The following is a 17499-nucleotide window of genomic DNA, read 5'->3' on the forward strand; positions in this document are numbered from 1 at the left end:
AGGTACATTCCAAGGCTTAGGGAAAGAAACCCGGAAGCAAAAACTTGGTGCGCACCTGTCGTGGTGGAGGGGCTATATTGGAGCTGGGGAGGGTATAACAGAACCGTGGGAAGAGGCAGTTGAGCCACGCGATAGGGCGAGCAGGCTAGTGTCGAGATTGCCGAGGAAGGGACACCGGGGGGGGGGGGGGCCAAAAGAATATTGAGCGGCAAGAGAAGACAAATCCATCTCGCCTGTTCGTTGCCAGGTCCTTGTCCGGGCTGTGCGTGACGATTCGGGCATTGCGCTCAGACGTGAGCTGCATCCGTGACCGGATCGATGGAAGCGCGAGCAGACACGGGGTATTGAGACCCTGGATGACACACAGAGCAGAGAGAATCAGGGGAGGGGGGTGTATGGATGGGAAAACCAGCTTCAGCTTTTTCATGTACAGTACCGCGGCGGCAGCAAGACGACGTTCAGGTTGACGGTACCTCAGGCGTTAGGGAACGCATGTAACGCGACGTGGTAGAATGGAATGTGAAAGGGGAGAGGTCCTCGGGGCAAAGTGCTGCAGGATGTACATGTATGCCAGCGATTCGGCAATGCAATGCAACGACAAGTAAGGACGAGTAATTGGGCGACTTGCGGGGAAGAAACGTGGGCTATAGTGCTGGGACGTTTTGACATGACAGCCGTGGACCGGCATGCAGGTCGTGGTACGTGTCCCCTCGTCCATTCTGTTGTATTTCGCGGAGTCGGGCTTTGCTGACGCGATGATCAGACGACACACGGTTGTGGCGCCGCTGTGGCCATCGAGGGGTCGATGCGATGCGCCTCGACGCGATGCGATGCGCCTCGACGCGATGCGATGCGCCCTGACGGCGTCGTCGTGTGAGATTCGAGGGTCGCGCGGTTCGTTTGTCAACCGACGTAAATCAATCCCGCGTTTCTTCAGCGGCGTCAGAGACGAGGCAGAGGCAGGCGGAGGCAGACAGATGGTCGGAATGGGAACCGGGATACCAGGATGCGCATGACACATGGTCGAAATGGGTATGCAGGCTGGACCTGGCAATTAATTGCTGCGTTATGCGACCCCTTGGCCCAGGCTGGGGGACTTCTAGAAGGTAGAAGGGTCGTTCTAGCGTCTGATCGCCGTCTACGACGGGCAACGGCTTGACGCATTGGCATTGAGGTCGGCGATTACCGTGGCGAGGGGGGCAAGGCACGCGATGCCATCAGGGGCAATGCGGTTGGACGACGAGGTCGAAATGCCCGAGAGTGAAATGGATGAGATGCAGTTGAGAGATTGCGAATCTTGGGAGAATGTGTGTCGCGCATCGTGTTTCTGCTCTGTCTTTGATGACGGGCAAGAAGACAATTTCTTGCCACTGCGAAGGGGCTTCCCAAGCACCTGCCTGCCTGCCTGCCTGCCTGCCTGCCTGCGGTAGAAGGAGGTGTGCAGAAGGCAGAAGGCAGAAGGCAGAAGGCAGAAGGCAGAAGGCAGAAGGCAGAAGGCAGAAGGCAGAAGGCACAAGGCACAAGGCACAAGGCAGACGCAAGAGTTGGATACCGAGATACGTGCATAGGCGTCTGCCCAGAGGTACCTATGCAGGAGGAGATTTGAGGTCGCTTGTGCATGGTAACTTGAACTCGGCAACTGCTCATGGCATGAGGCGCACCTACCTCGAGGCACGTGATTCCCCTCTCCAGAACCTGTGCTCAGATAGGTATTGCCTGAGAACCTATTCTGGTACGATGTATAGGTATAACGGATGATACGCTACAGCCCTATCTGAGGTGGTGACTGGCGACTGGCGACTGGTGAGGGTGAGGGTGAGGGTGAGGGAGAGGAGTCGTGGTATCTCCTGCCCCTTGTTGTGCCATGTACCTGACAATGACAAGCAAGTGGGCCCCAAGGGCCCGAAGAACCTGCCAACTGCTCGGTGTCGTTCACTCTTGGCCCCCGTCCAATGGCGAAGCTGGTGTTGCCAATAGTTTGCACACCGTCCTGCGGCCCGAGAACCCAATGTCAGAGCTCGCGCCGTTGAGAGCATAAAGCACAGAGCACAAAGCACAGAGCATAGAGCATGGAGCACAGAGCACCCAGCTGTCCCCGATCCCGTCCGTCAGCCTTTGCGTACCTTAGGTACGCAGGGCGAGCCCAGCGAGCCTCATGCTTCCTCGTCGCTTGAAGGGTCTTCCGTGACCAACAAGTTCCCACATGCGTTCAAGAGCCGGCTTGCTTTCTGGAACCGCCATGGCGGACTGGGACGACCGGGGATCCGACAGAGGTCCGCTAAGGCGTTTGTCAACCCCACTGGGGTCGAGTCCCCCCCCCACCCAGGCGGCTGTCTAGTCTCCCGCCTTGCGACAGTTGAACGACAAGCGAGGTCAGACACCACGATTCAGGACACCGGCTACGAAGATCAACGGCCCTGTCGCCTGGTCACGTCAGGAACTGCCGATGTCGTCCTCTTCTCGTCGCGCTCAAGGCTCGCGGCATGATGGATGGTGGAAAGGGCCACCTCGTGACCCTGGCAAAAACCAGACTCTGTTCTGTCTGCTTCCAAGCCACTCTGAGCCGCCCCGCCTCTGCCCCTCGCCAGGGCTTCCCACTACGCTGACTTCCCACTACCGACCGTGTTTGATCTCCCCAGCCAACTTTGTGTGTGCAATGCGACGCAAAACGAACACACTCCCAGCCGCAGGTGGAGCCTGTCATGCTTGGTCATCTATGAGTGAGGCACCGCTAACCTGTCCTGCCGTCGTCACCATGACGCCGCCCCCAAGTAGCTACATAGTACCTTACCTTGGTACCCAGCCATGACCAACCTCGTCGCTGCAATGGTTCGTTCAGCCTGAGCGAAGCTGCTCACAATCGACAATCGGCGACCTCTGATGAGGCAGCCAATTCCGCGCTCCCCCCACCCTTCCCAGGTCAATTCAATAGTGTCTCGGACCCTTCAGGCTCTGAAGCCCTCCTGTCTCCCGGCCCAAGCTGCATGCTCGATGCGGCGTTCGACAGCCCTGGACTTCAACAGCCCTGGACTTCAACAGCCCTGGACTTCGACAGCCCTGGACTTCGATAGCCCTGGACTTCGATAGCCCTGGACATCATCATTTCGGATCGTCCATGCGACAAGGTCAACGGTTATTTTAAGCTGCGCCTTGCGCGTACCTGCAGCTCTAGTCATCTCCACTATTTCCCAAAGAACAGGCTGAGCCATCCATCAATTGTCCTCCCGCGGTGACATCCGTCCTGTCATCGACATGAGCCCATGCTCTTGATCCTTCTCCATTACTTGCATGGCGTGGCGCTCGCCAGGGGTTTCAGTTACAAGGCGCGTCTTTGTTGGCAGCTCATGACAGGCCCCTTCATAAGATCAACAGCACGGAATGCGACACCCTTGCATCACGCACTATTTCCACAGTGGCAAGGGAATTTTTGATATTTTTTTCTTTATTTTAACTTTCAAAAAAATAATAAAAAAAAAAAAAAGAAGAAGAAGAAGAAGAAGAAAAGGCGGGAGCGACGTTTCCCCAGCCATACTCTGCGTCGAATATAGGGCACAGCCGCCGAGATCGGCTGCCGAGATGTGGTATCTGGAGCACGTCCCCAGGACGAAGACGTAGACGCACGCATCAACGCATGAACGGCGCCAATTTTGACACGCCCCTGCTTTCCACACGGTGAGCTGAATCAGCACTTGCTAAGACCAGAGGCTAAAACACAAACCGCCTTTGCTTTCATCTCTGCATCCGTTTTAGATTGTACATGCATACCTCATGGCCGTTTCGCTGGAGACTTTGCCGCTTTGTGCCGATGCTGGCCATTGCTTGGGCAGCTCTTTGCTACCCTGATCGTGTCACGAGAGGAAGGAGGTGCCTGGTGCTGGCCGAATATTGCAGGGGTTCAGTACTCGGCACTTTTGTATCGAGATAGACTTCGATAGCTTGACACATATGAGGCAGGCAGACATCGTGCATCTGGGACAGAGTTTGTATATTCGGCACGCGCCATGATACAAGAACAAAGAACACGTGAGCTAGGCATTGGGGGCCCCTTTCGTTCCGGGGTTGCGGAACAGTATCGGGGTTTTCGGCTGCAGACAGACGTCACGTCACATTGGGTATCAAACTGCGACCGAGAAAAAGAATTCGCCGACCGCAAAGACGCCGAAATCACCATGACTCTACGAAGCGGAAAAAATACCCTCGACGGCGTAACGTATCAAACATAGCCGCGCGGGCTGGTAAGCCCCGATGCTGACCCTGGTGCGCCTTTGATTTCTCGTGAGCCAGCCATTCGATCGGTCCTGTTACCTTACCCCCCTTGGAAGGTTTAAGGCGATGGGAGACTCCTCAGGAGATCACGGCGATCATCCTGCCGCGGCTTTTCTCCCAAGGCCATCCTTTCCTTGATCTTCCGACCATGACAAATGTTTCTTTTCGGTCGAGCGAACCGAAGTTTGGGTCCCACACGGAACATGCATGGTACCCAGAGTTGATCATACATGTAGTCAAAACCGAATGCATCATTCTTGGTAGTTACATTTGCCATTAATTGTACACGTACATCGCGGTCCGAGGTCCATCGCAAAACGCCAATCACCGCAAATCACCAGATTTCCCAAGACGGCCCTCCTCTCTCCAATGTGCCTCCCTGTCGGACCGCCTCGCTGGCCCTCCCCCTCGCTGGCCCTCCGCTCGGCATCCCTCGGTGCCGGGGGGCACATCATACAAAGCCCAGAAAATCCCATGTTCGAGCCTACCGTGTTCCGGGTTCCAAGCCTCAACCGCGTTTACAGTCTTTTGATTCCACCACCCCTCCCTGTCTTCTTCGCCCTCCTTCTTCTGCATGTCTCCCTCTTGCGTGTGATGTGCCTTGCTCTCGTTGCCTGCTTTACGCAAAGTTGTCCTGTCGGTCCACCCAAATGTCCTCCAGCTCGGCGAAGCTGTGGAAGTGGATGGGACGGTGCTGGTCGCTGTAGAACGGCAGCGGCGTGTCGAGCTTGACGTGCACGGGCTTCTTCTCCATGCCCGCAAAGGCGCTGCCCATGAAGCTGTAGTTCCACTTGCCCGTCTCCGGCACGAGGAAGAAGCCGCGGAAACGGGGGCTGAGGAGCAGCTTGCGCTTGGTGCCCATGTTCGTCGTGAAGCCCTGCGGCTGGTCGCTTCCGAGGTCCTTGTTCTCGGCGCCCCACTTGTAGCCCTGCGGCGTGAGACCCCAGGCCGAGAGCGAGACGGAGCCGGGCGTGAAGGCGACGGCGACAGTGATGGTGTCGTTCTTGTCCCAGGTCGAGTGTGTGTCAAGCAGCTTGGCGTGTTCGGTAACATCCATGGCCGACATGTACGGCAGCTCCGAGCCGGACATGGTGTGGATGACGCCGAGGGGTTCCATGTTCTCGAGGTACTCGTGCTGCGGCAGCTGCTGGGGGAGCTGCACGTTGCGGAGACCGCCGATCTGGGGGATCATGACGATGCACTTAATCTCCTTGACTTGGTCGTTGTCGGGAACAGAGGTTCCGTACAGATAGCCGGCGACCTGAACGCGAAGATCGGCAATGGTGATGAACCGCTTGAGAATGTTGTTGGGCATTACATAGGTGATGTCATCCGAGTCATTGTCCACGGAGGAGACGTAGATATTGTTCGACTTGGTGCGTAGGTTGGACGTGGCAATCGCGCGAGTTCTCCATTCCGTCTTGGAGGCGAAAGTCTGCTGCTCGAACTGAGACGTCGTCGTCACGACGAGCTCCTCGCCGTGCACGTTCTGTGTCTTGGTCGTGACAGCGGTCAGCTGCTGCTGTTCCTGCTGCTGCTTCTCAATCTCCGCAGCCTGCTGCCTCTGCATCGAGGGCGCCGAGATCTCCATGCCGAGAATAATGTCGCGAACCTCGCTGCTGGTCAGACTCGACACGTTGACATTGTTCTTCTTTCCGTAGTCATTCAGGATGAGGTCGCGAAGCTGCACTTCGACCTTGACCCAGTCTTCGTCCGACAGTGTGGGCCAAATATGGTGGTCTTGTGTGATGACCGTCTTGTCAGGTCGAAGAATGAGCTTGGTCTTGTCGGGATTAACGTGCAGAGCTCGAAGAATGAGAATCAGACGCGAGAATGCCGTGTATGACGAAAGAGACTTGAGCCACTCGTCATAAAGGTTGAACAAAACCATCTGCGGCTCGGTAGCACGAAGAATCATGTCACCCAGCTTCTCAACCTTCATCGCAGCCTGGAACGGAAGTTGCAGCTCGGAGGCGCGAATGGAAATGTTGGGGAAGTCGAGCAGATGGACCTCGAGAGGGTCAAGGAGACCCTTGCGGGTGACAATCAGCTGCTTCGGCTGTTCCTCCACGGGCAGGGAGCGGATCAGGGCTGCAACTTCCTCGGCAGTCTTCCACTTTGCGAGCTGACCGAGACGCTTCTGGCCTGCCCAGACGCTTGTGTGAATGATCTTGAGGAAGAGCTGACCGGTGCGAGGGTTGAAGATGAAGATGGCTCCGTTGATTGGTTTTGTCGTCAAGTTGCCTTCGAATGTCTTGTGAATTGTAACACGGTAGACGTTGGTGTCATCAATGAACAGCTGAGTCTGGTTGCTGAAGAGTTCAGAATAGTTCTGCGAATTTAGGAACTCCTGGGTGTTCTCCGAAGCGTAGAGCTGCAGACCCTTTCTGATACGCTCGCGAAGAACATACAAGGCAGGGTTGGCCTTCATGACCTTGGCCATGGCCTGCTGAATAAGTACCTTGAGACCGGGGAAGTACATGCCATAAGCGGAGTACAGGTTGTATGCGAGATCAATGCCAATCATTAGACCGGTGGCAGACGGGTAAATACTCGCGCTATCGGTCGTGTAGTCGAGATACTTCGCACGTGTGTAACGCTCAATGTCGTGTGAGTCGTAGTCGCCATAGCGAAGTTGAACGTCGACCCAGAACTTGTTCGTACTTGTCGGCTCAATGACGTCCTTGGTGTCAAACAGCATTGACGGCCTGGTGACATTCCACTTGTGGTTGGCGAAGAGCAGAATATCGGCGCAAGAGCTGTTCATCTTGTATGATTTACGGGGATGGATCGTCTCTTTCTGCACCATGCTGATACCAAGGGACTCGAGCTCCTGGTCAAAGACTTGACACAAGTCCATCACCACAGATTCGTGAATCTTTTGCCACAGATGGGCACGGAAGATCTGAATCAGCGAGATCTTAAGAGTAGGAATCTTGCCGTGCAAGAAGATACCAGTCAAATCAAGTTGGACCTGGAAACCCACGTAAACGTTGGCGCGGTTGATCGTGGGTGACCACCAAAGAGTGAAGCGACGGTTCGGGATCTGGTTCAAACCGGAACGCTGCGCGTTCGTGAGTTTCTTGAACTTCATGGACTCTTCAAAACCACTGTTGTGGAGAACCAAGTAATCGTGCCGCAAGTAGAGCTGATCTTGATCGACTCTGAACCCTGCCCATTCCGTATCCTCGGATTCCAGAGAGATTGACTTGATGGCGAAGCTATGGCTCTGCGGGATGAAGCGCTCGCAGGTTTGCTTCCGCAGGAGTAGGCAGGGAATCTCAGTCAGGTTTCCAGAGATCTGAGCAAAGAGCTGAGGGAACTGAGCAGTGCGTTCCAGGTTCCACGCCATGCGTTCCTTGGTCCATACACCAAAGCCCAGAGAGCGAGCCAGGGCGACAGCATCCCAGAACAGAGTAGAGTGCTGACGCTTGCTCTGAGCGAAGCCGAATACGTTCTCCGAGCAAACGTAGCTGCCATCTGTATCGAGAAGGCCTGCAAGAACAGCCAGGCGAACCGCTCGCGAGTTCTGCATGTATTCAGAGGGAATTCGCTTGCGATCAGCCTCGGGTCCAGTCTCGCCGTGAGAGAGTAGCCCAAGCTCGTTGAGGGCATGACGAAGTGTGTTAATACCAGACTTGCCTGGGGGTCTATCCACAATATCATCGAGTAGCTGGTTCTGTTCCTCTTCTTGGATGTCGCCGTAAGAAGCACGACCCATGCGAAGGCGGATGCACTTGCGCTCCGAGAGTTGTTTGTCAGAATTCTGTCCAGAGGGCGCTTCATCGTCAGACTGAGCTTCGTCTAGAAGCTCTGTCTCAGCGTCTTCATCGTCGATCTCAAGTAGGTCCAGTTCGACGTCGTCCAATTCGCTGCCAGAAACAGAGTCCAATGCGTGCCTTTGGTCGTTGCCACCGCACAGAGCAGCTTGGGGCGCGGTCCAAACTCTAGCCTCGCCGGGAGCACGATGGGGTTGAACAGTCCAGCCCGCAGTCAGTCGTTGCTTCATAATAGTCTGCCTGGCGGGGCGCTTGCGATCAGGCTGTGCCGCGTTGTTCACCTGAGGAAGCGTTGGCTCTGCTGGTCGGGTTCTGCACACAGCAGTGTGGCCAAGTCGATCATGCCATACAAGGTGAAGATCGAGATCACTGGCATGACGAACAAGGAATTGGCGTACTTCCGCCTCGTGATTGGAGTAGGACGTGTCGCTAGATCGGTTTCTATCGCCGAGCCAGAGGCCCAGGAAGTATGGATCGACGGGTACTTTTTGCTCGGGCAGCTCGAACCCAGGGGATCTGAACAGTCGGTGTTTGCCTTGTTCGGTAGGATCAAGAGATGCGAACTCTGTAGCGGTCATTTCAACTGTATCATAGCGCTCTGTGGCCGAGACCTGGACATTGCCCTTCGGGCTTTCTCGATGAAGGACCAGGATGTGATTTGGCGTTACGACAAGATCTTCCTTGCTGCCGCCAACTTGGATGCGGTAAAGACGATCGTTTCCGCTGACGATGTTGAAGGCACGTCGCGGGCCGCCGTCAGGTCCCAGCAGCAAGTCACCCTCTTTGACGTCTTCAACCGCAACCTTGGTGCTGTCGTATCGCAGGAGCATTGTTCCCTTGGCCAAGCACGCCTTCTCCCAGAAGAGGCCTTCCCAGGACGGGAATCCCGTGGCTTTGAAAAGCGTGTGCTCGAGAATGGTCTCGACACCACCAAGTGCTTGGATAACGTCAGTGCGGTAGGCGTTGAGGTTCCAGAGCTTGCCGTCGTGACGTTGACTCGTCCACCAGAATGGGTTGTTCTTCATGAGTTGGTAGATCTTGAACTCAGCACGAGCGCGGAAGCCCTTGTCAAAGCTAAGCGTGCTGCGATCTTTCTGGAAGAGTGTGTTGATGCGAGGCAGACCGCGGTCCCAGCTGTCCTCGAGGTCCTCGAGCGTCAGGCGACGGTTCTGTTGGTTGGCTTCCATGCGCTTCTGCGAGTATTCGGTCCAGACACGCTGCGAGTCGATGAACTCGGCTTCCCAAGGAATAATATATCGGAAAATGTTGGGAATGAGAGTCTCTTCGTCATGGGTCATACCAGAACGGTAGTGCGTGACACCTGTATCCGTTTGCTTGGACCACCGCTTGTCACTCGCGGGGATGAGAATGTGAGAACCAGAGATCATACCCAGACCACCCAGTTCCTTAGGAGTGTAAAACACCGCAGGCGGGAATCGAGACGGCATCTTGGAATTCAGGCCAATCTTGACACGAGTCTGAATCTTCGTCTCACACTTGACAATGGTGTCTAGTAGCTCAATGGTGGAGACTGCAGCCTCGCGGTAGTAGGTGAAAAGAGCGATCAAGGCCGTGTTCCACTTGTTGGCGATCTTGGTGAATGTAGTGGAACCAGAAGACATGAGAATCTGACGAATACGGTTGTTGAACTTCTGGATGTCATCTTCAGTCACCTGGAGGAAAGCGTGTGCTGTTCTCTCCTTCGTGGTATTGTCAACAAGCGACCACACGCTGTCCTTGACCGGGAACTCATCGTTCTGATTCCGAATCTTGGGGAGAATGCGAACTTCGAAGCCGCACATAGAGAAGAGGAGGTTGGGGTTATCCCGACTGTAAACGCTCGTGAAGCTGTCATCCCACTCAATGGTGGTGATGGATCGCGGGAGGCGGTTCTTGAGGTCCCAGAAGACAGCCCTTCCCAGGTTGACATCGTGCCTCATCAGCCTCATGCGAGAATCTCTTGGCCAGCACTTCTTGCTCTTGAAGCCGATAACATTCTCAAAGTTTGGGTCGGGTTGTTCTGTGAGGAAACGTTGGATCAGGTCACGCGAATCTTCCGCAGTGAAACGCAGGAACACCCAGATCTTGTCGACATAACGGGTGTAAAGACGAATCGGGTGACGGGTTTCCGTCTCCTTGTCACGGAACTGCAGGAAGTCATTGGGGCTTTGAGGGGGGCCCGCAATCTCGCTGGCTCTTTGGGGGCCAAGAAGCAGCAGGTCCAGGACGAGACCGTAGTACTGGAAAACGAAGGCCGAGAACTGCAAGCCACGGATCATACCGTAGCTGTTGACGTGGTTCATGTCCTTGTAGGTCAGCTGAACGTTGTTCTTGGCAGTGATGTAGTCTGCCAGGTTGTGGTCCATGATCAGTCTCAACAGTGAGTTGAGCAGAGTTAGTTCCATTTTGTCGTACACCTTGGACAACTCGGTCTCGATCATGACGTTGCACTCTCCGTTTTCGGTTTCCCAAACCTTGTCCAAGTTATTGATGCCCTGTGCCCACTTGTACACCAGGAGGGGAGGCACTTCCGAATCTGAAGGCTTGATCCACGCAGGGAACAGGTGGCGTTGATCAGCCTGGTACCAGAGATACTGGTCAAGGTAGGCATCACTGATCTTCTCAATGGGCTCGATATCATACACAGGATTGATTGTGCTGTAATTGTCGTTCATGTCGATGCCTACCTCCTTGAAAGCACGCTGTGTCAGGAGGAAGCGCTTGATGCGTTCGAGAGTTGTGCCAGGGCTGTCGTAAGCCTGCTCGATCAGGGCCAACTCCTCACGCTGGCTCTGGTTCAGACGCCCCTTGACAGAGTAGGCCTCACGGAGGCGCTCTAGGGCGAGGATGAGAATCTTGGTGTCATGCTTGTAGGACACGCTGGGGAAGGGAATGGGAGAAAACTTTCGCGACTCGAGCCAGTGCACGGTGGTGGTGTAGATAGCCACGGCCTCCTCAGAAGAGACGTAAGGACCGTCCTTCATGTGGTTGTGCTGGCGCTCCTGCTCAGCCTTCAGCCAGAGACGAGTCAAACGACCGACGTTCTTTTTAGCCACAGTCTTGTCGACCGTTGCACCACGTCGAATACGCTCTCGGTTGTAGTGAGCAACTGAGATCCACCAATCCGCCTTGGCTTTGACGTAACGCAGAATGATGTTTTCAATGGGCGCTGGCAAGCCAGGCACCTTCCAAGGAATGTTACTCTTCCAGCACCTCCACGCTTCGGAAAGATGCTGGAGCACAGTGTTAACCTTGTTCTGCTTGATGCCTTCGGGCATCATGTCCATCAAGTCCGCCATGACCGAAGCGCGAAGCTCAAGATCAAAGTGAGACTCGACACGCTGCTTCGTGACGGTTTTGGCGACACCCTTGCTGTGGCGGCCCTCGAACTGACGAGACAGAAGGTTGCCAAGCCATCGCTCCAAGAGTGGAATGACACCCCTCATGAAGAACAGCCAAACTCGCCAGGCGGGAGCCCAGAAACCGCAGCCGGGGCCCTTGCCGACGGGAGCAGAGTTGAAGCGGTAGTAAATCAGATGCTTCAGATCCTTGCAGGAACGAATCTGGTGCATCAGCTTGTACTTGTAACGGTACATTCCCGTTAGCTGACCCACATGGTTGAAAGCATAGAGGATGCCGTCAGCCAGTTGGAAAGGGTCGATGTTGCCGAGGCGGTATTGAACCTGGGCATCGACGATCAGCTTGGTCAAACGCAGGATCTCACGCATCAGGTGGAAAGCGTTGCCGAAGCGAGACTTCTTTCGCTCCTTGGTTGTGAGGGTCTTGACAGGCTTCAGGTTGAAGTTGTAGTCGAGATGAAGGTAGGTAAGGTTCTTGCGGTGAATCAAGAGATTGAGCATGTTGAAACCTTGTCGGCAGACCTGCAAACCGGCTTCGACCCAGTCGATGGTGGTCTGCTGGAAGAACTTGGTCTGCCTGAGACTCCGCATCAGGTTCTGTTGCTGCTGTGACTTTGGCTTCTTCTTGTGGACCTCGTTCAGAACGAAGTTCTTCAAGAGCTTCTGGTACGACACGCGAACCTTGACGGGAGGCTTGTCCGTTGGCGCGTGTTCGAGGTACCATTGCTTGATGAGAGGTACATCCTGGGCGCGGACCATGCGCCCGGAGCGACGATCAAAGGGGAACGGCGCCCACCACAGCTCAATGGCAGCAGCCGTGTCGTCATTAAAGAGTTCCTCTTCATTCAAGAATGGCTCGACGTCGGCTGGCAGCTCAAACACATCCTCGTCCTCCTCGTTGTTGCCGACGCCAAAGAGCTCGTCCTCGTGGCTGATGGTGAGGTTCTTCGGTGCTACGGCACGGGACGAGATGGGATTGATTCTGTGATCGAAGTGGAAAGCTGGCAGGTCTGGGTTGTCGGAACGCTTGAAGACGATCTGAGGGTATGAATGCCAAGCGAGATGAACACTTCGGGGAAGAGAGTTGTAGAGATAGGGATACGCCACGCGGAACTCTGTCCTGACAGGATTACGGAAGATGATTCGGTCGATGGCGTTGAACTCTCCGAAGTCCTCATCGTTGGGATCGATGTCCTTGTAGAGGGGCTCGAAGCGCGGTCCGCCTGGTAGTGCGACGTTGAGCGCCTTTCCGGTCAGGAAACTCTTGCGGTCGAAGAGGTAGAAGTAGTTCTTGTCGACAACGTCTGAAATGAGGGGTCGACTCAGTCTGAAGAGCGTGGCCATCTGAGGAAGAGTAAGGTTCCAGGACTTGTAGCTGTCGCCATTGACATGTGGTGTATCAAGGAGCGGCCTGTGATCGTAGAACCATTCGTAAACTGCTGCGTCTTCGTCCTCGTTCAGCTCCATCTGGATAGGCTCCGCAGGCTCAACGTCTTCGAGGTTCTCAGACCACGACAGCGGGGGCTCTTCGTCATCAAATGGTGGGAAGCGCATACGCTTGAACAGCCTTCGGTCGGCCTTCTCCTTTCGCATGAACGTCCACATCATGGCCCACTGCGCGAAGAAGACGGGCTCGATGACGCGAGGGATCTCGTTGACGAGGGTCAGGCATCCGTTGACGTGATACAGAACCTTGACTTCGCGCGCTGACTCCCAGGGCATGGGCATGTTCTCCAGCAGCTTCAGGACGGCGTGAGGCATGAACTTGAGAGCTCCGAGATAGCTTCGCTTGTCGCTGGTGTACTTCTTCTGCGACACATCACCAATGTCTTTGACGATCTTGCGTAGATGCTCCGGTGGCATGTCAGCTTTCTGCGTCTCGACAAACCCGCTCTTCCGCTTCTCGCCAAAGCGGGCGCGTTGATCCCGAAGCCATTCCTTCTTCTTCTGGGCAAACTTTGCGATTTGAGGGTCGGTCGGAGGACGGTATCCAGGTGGTGGCGGCGCGGGGGCGGATGGAGGAGGAGGCAGCGACGACGAAGGAGGAGGCGGCGGCGGAGGCGGAGGGCCCCATCCCGGAGGAGGCGGTGGTGGTTGTGAGGACATGTTGGATGAATTGGCGATTGTGATGATGCGAGCGAGGGCGGGAGGGAGTCCGTCTGAGCTCTCGACGACTGTCGCTGGCGCGACTCCCGAGACGCGTTAAACGACGTGGAGTCCGGGCGATGCGGCAGGGTATTCGGGAACAGAAAAAATCGCTTTGAAATGAGTGAATGTGGTGAACGATCAGTCACGCGATTCGGGCGGCGATGACTGTCGCAACGATAGGGATCGTTACGAGATTGATGATGAAGGCGACTCGTCTCGGTCGCCTCGAGTTTTTCCTGACTGGAAGTCCAGGCAGATGCAAGATGCGCTAATCTCGTTCGGGTAAGGCCAGGGCTGTCGCTGCTTTTAGCAACGTGGGGTTCTTTGGGTCGCAACGAGCCAACCACCATCACTGAGTCACTCGCTGCCTTGCACGCACAGAAAATTACTGATTTTCCCCTCCACCAGTCTGCATCAATTTTCACCCACTATCACCCCCCTCCCTCCCCCCTCACCTTGAGACCGTTCGGGCATCCCCTTTTGAGCGACAGCAAAGCAACTGCCAAAATGTCCAGGTTCTTCCGCCGTGGTGGTGACGACAGCTCCTCCGAGAGCTCTTCCGACGAGGAGGAGCTCTACTCCGAGGAGGAGGAGGAGGAAGAGAAGAAGGTCCGCGACGACGACGATTCCGATGACGACTCTGACGATGATAATGACGAAGATGACTCGGATGACGACTCGAGCGATGACGATGGAGGAAAGGCGACCGGCCTGAACCGTTTCCTCAAAGACGCCAGCTCTGAGAGCGAGGACAGCGACGACGAGCAGAGGCTCAAGGTCAGGAGCGCAAAGGACAAGCGTCATGAGGAACTCGAGGCGACCATCAAGTTGATTGAGAACGGCGAGAAGAATGGCGACTGGGCCTCTATTTCGAGTGGTAAGGATTGACTCGCATGTTTTCGGGAAGGCGAGAAGGCGAGAGTGCTGATGCTGACCCCGCGTTACCAGAATTCGACAAGCTCAACCGCCAGGTCGCCAAGATCCAAGAGTCGAGGAAGACGCCCAAGTCTTACATCAAGACCATTGCCGAACTCGAGGACTACATGAACGAGGCCGTTGCCAAGCAGAAGGTCACGCCGAAGAAGATGAACGCCATCGCTGCCCGTGGCCTGAACGCTGTCAAGCAGAAGATCAAGAAGGTCAACAAGGACTACCAGTCGCAGATCGAGGCCTACCGTGCCGACAACGATGCCTTCATGGATTCCGAGGAGGAAGAGGAGAAGGTTTCCAAGCCCAAGAAGACTGTTCGCATCGCCGAGGCTGAGGATGTTGCCGAACCCCTCGGCGAGGATGATGGCTTTGCCACGGTCGGCAAGGGCGGTCGCACCCTCCAGTTCACCCCCGAGAGCATCTTCAAGCATCTCCGTGGCATCATCGAGTCTCGCGGCAAGAAGAACACCGACCGCGCCGAGCAGATCAAGACTATGGAGAAGCTCAGCGAAATCGCCAACACGCCCTACCAGAAGATCCGCGTCCTGCTTGCCCTCGTCTCCACGCGTTTCGACCTCAGCTCCAGCGGTGCCACTTCGATGCCCGTTGAGCACTGGAAGGCTGCCGAAAAGGAGCTTGCCACCCTGTTTGAGGTCCTCGAGGCCAACCCCGATTACGTGGTTGTCGAGAACGCCGAGGAGTGGGAGGACGACGAGAAGCCTCCTGTGCTTGAGAAGGGCGAGAAGTACATCAAGGTTCCTGGCAGCATCGTCTCGTTCATCGAGCGTCTGGATGATGAGCTCACCCGCTCGCTCCAGAACATCGACCCTCACACCTCGGAGTATATTGAGCGTCTTACTGATGAGGGTGTCCTGTACGACATCATCTTCCGCGGCCAGCTGTACTACGAGTACCTCCGAAAGGATGCCGCGCTCGATATTACTCAGGAAAGCATCAACCGTGTTGTCACGAGGAGGCTCGAGCACGTCTACTTCAAGGTGAGCACCACTGTCTTTAATTTCAACCCATGATCTCTTGCTAACGACTGGTTCAGCCTGCCCAAGTCATCAAGATTCTTGAGGAGAACGCCTGGAAGACTGCCTCTGCCAAGGCCGAGTCGGACATCACGCCTCGCTGTGAAGACGCTGATGCCAGCAACCTCGTCAACGTCGTCTGCAACTACCTCTTCAGCAACGCCGAGGGTATCCTCCGTGCCCGCGCCATGCTGTGCCGTGTCTACTTCCTCGCCCTGCACAACGAGTACTACAATGCTCGTGACATGATGCTCATGTCCCATCTGCAGGAGAACATTCCCCAGTTCGACGTTCTTTCTCAGATTCTCTACAACCGTACGCTGGTCCAGGTCGGTCTCTGCGCCTTCCGCAAGGGTCTCGTCTACGACGCCCAGAACACTCTGCAAGAGATTTGCGGCAGCGGTCGCCAGAAGGAGCTGTTGGCGCAGGGCGTCATGATCCAAAGGTACAACCAGGTGTCGCCCGAGCAGGAGAGGCTTGAGAAGCAGCGCCAGCTGCCCTTCCACATGCACATTAACCTCGAGCTCCTCGAGTGCGTGTACCTCACCTGCAGCATGCTGCTCGAGATCCCCGTTCTCGCCCAGACCGGCTCATCACCGGACATCAAGAAGCGCAACATCAGCAAGACGTACAGGCGCATGCTCGAGTACCACGAGCGTCAGATCTTCACCGGCCCCCCAGAGAACACGCGTGACCACGTCATGCAGGCGTCCAAGGCGCTCGCGGCGGGCGACTGGAAGAAGTCGATCCACTTCATCCACAGCATCAAGATCTGGGAGCTCATGCCCAACACGGACGACATCAAGACGATGCTCGCCAAGCAGATCCAGGAGGAGGGTCTGCGCACGTACCTCTTCACGTACGCGCCCTTCTACGACACGCTGGCGTCGGAGACGCTCAGCGCCATGTTCGAGATGGAGACGAGCAAGGTGCTGGCTGTCATCAGCAAGATGATCAGCCACGAGGAGCTCGCGGCTTCGCTCGACCAGGTCACGTCGACCGTCATCTTCCGCAAGGGCGTTGAGCTCAGCCGTCTGCAGAGCTTGGCGATCGCCATGTCGGACCGCGCGAGCTCGCTCATCGAGACGAACGAGCGCACACTGGAGCAGCGCACGCAGGGCTCGGCCAACGCCTTCGAGAGGCAGGGCGGTCGCGGACGCGGCGGAGGTCGTGGCCGTGGCGGCAGGGGAGGCGGTGGCGGCGGCCGCGGCGGCGGTGGCCACGCGCAACGCCAGGCGGGTGGCACGCAGTTCACCGGCGGTGCGCTGGGCGCCGCTGTACGGGGTTAAGCGTGGCCGTTGGTGGGCTTTTCTGTTTGCTTGCTAATATCTGCGGTTTTGGCATCAGGGTTTGGTCGCTTGGTCAAAAAACCAATCAGGCGCGCAGGGGTGGTCAGTCAGAGGACAGGGGACAGCCCCTACGTTAGGTATGACGTGTAGCTTCGCGGAATAGAGGCTATAGAATGCATTTTCTCCCGTTACGTTGATGAAGCCGCAAGGATGATGGTGATTGTTGATTTGGCAAGACGTGTGTGTATCAAAAAAGTTCGCGTGTGGCAAGTTTGATGGAGTAGATATTAAGACTAAGAAAACGAGAATCAGGATCTACTCGGATATGCATGTTGACACGAGTTGCCGGGGAAAGACACGGAATGCCTCAGAATCTGGATGATCGATGGAGAGATACTGGTCCTTGTGTCGTCAAATCTTGATAGGATCTCACGCGAGAAAAGCCCCTAGGATCAACATGCACCCAGAGAGCCGGCCGCTCGCCACCAAGATGCACGTGATGCCACAAAACGACGCGCGCGGGCTACTTGCGTCTGACCCGCGCGGGTGAAAATCGGCGCCAGACCTGTGGAGTAGGCATGAGGCGAGAAAAGGTCGTCTACGGCCAGGAAGCTTACTCAGACCTAACAAATAGGCCGGCATGGCCACCGAGGGGAATCGGCACCTTCGAATGACAACATCAGATGTGTGATTG

The 17499-nt window shown here is 55.8% G+C and overlaps 3 protein-coding genes across 3 annotated transcripts; 2 read left to right on the forward strand and 1 right to left on the reverse strand.

Moving 5' to 3' along the window:
- Positions 1-755: 755 nt before the first annotated feature.
- On the forward strand, positions 756-1977 carry VDAG_10304 (uncharacterized protein; the record flags this gene model as incomplete). The annotated part of the gene is made up of 3 exons (XM_009659773.1): positions 756-894; positions 1431-1582; positions 1780-1977. The coding sequence occupies 3 exons, from the start codon at positions 756-758 to the stop codon at positions 1975-1977; spliced, it is 489 nt and encodes a 162-aa protein (XP_009658068.1).
- A 2908-nt stretch (positions 1978-4885) lies between these two features.
- On the reverse strand, positions 4886-13510 carry VDAG_10305 (pre-mRNA-splicing factor spp42; the record flags this gene model as incomplete). The annotated part of the gene is made up of 1 exon (XM_009659774.1): positions 4886-13510. One exon carries the CDS (start codon positions 13508-13510, stop codon positions 4886-4888), a length of 8625 nt encoding a protein of 2874 aa, XP_009658069.1.
- Positions 13511-14059: 549 nt separating this feature from the next.
- Positions 14060-16805, forward strand: VDAG_10306 (eukaryotic translation initiation factor 3 subunit 8; the record flags this gene model as incomplete). The annotated part of the gene is made up of 3 exons (XM_009659775.1): positions 14060-14429; positions 14501-15480; positions 15537-16805. 3 exons carry the CDS (start codon positions 14060-14062, stop codon positions 16803-16805), a joined length of 2619 nt encoding a protein of 872 aa, XP_009658070.1.
- Between the last annotated feature and the right edge of the window lie 694 nt (positions 16806-17499).

The sequence above is a fragment of the Verticillium dahliae genome, genomic scaffold (genome assembly GCF_000150675.1).
Source record: "Verticillium dahliae VdLs.17 supercont1.37 genomic scaffold, whole genome shotgun sequence".
Taxonomy (NCBI): Eukaryota; Fungi; Ascomycota; class Sordariomycetes; order Glomerellales; family Plectosphaerellaceae; genus Verticillium; species Verticillium dahliae.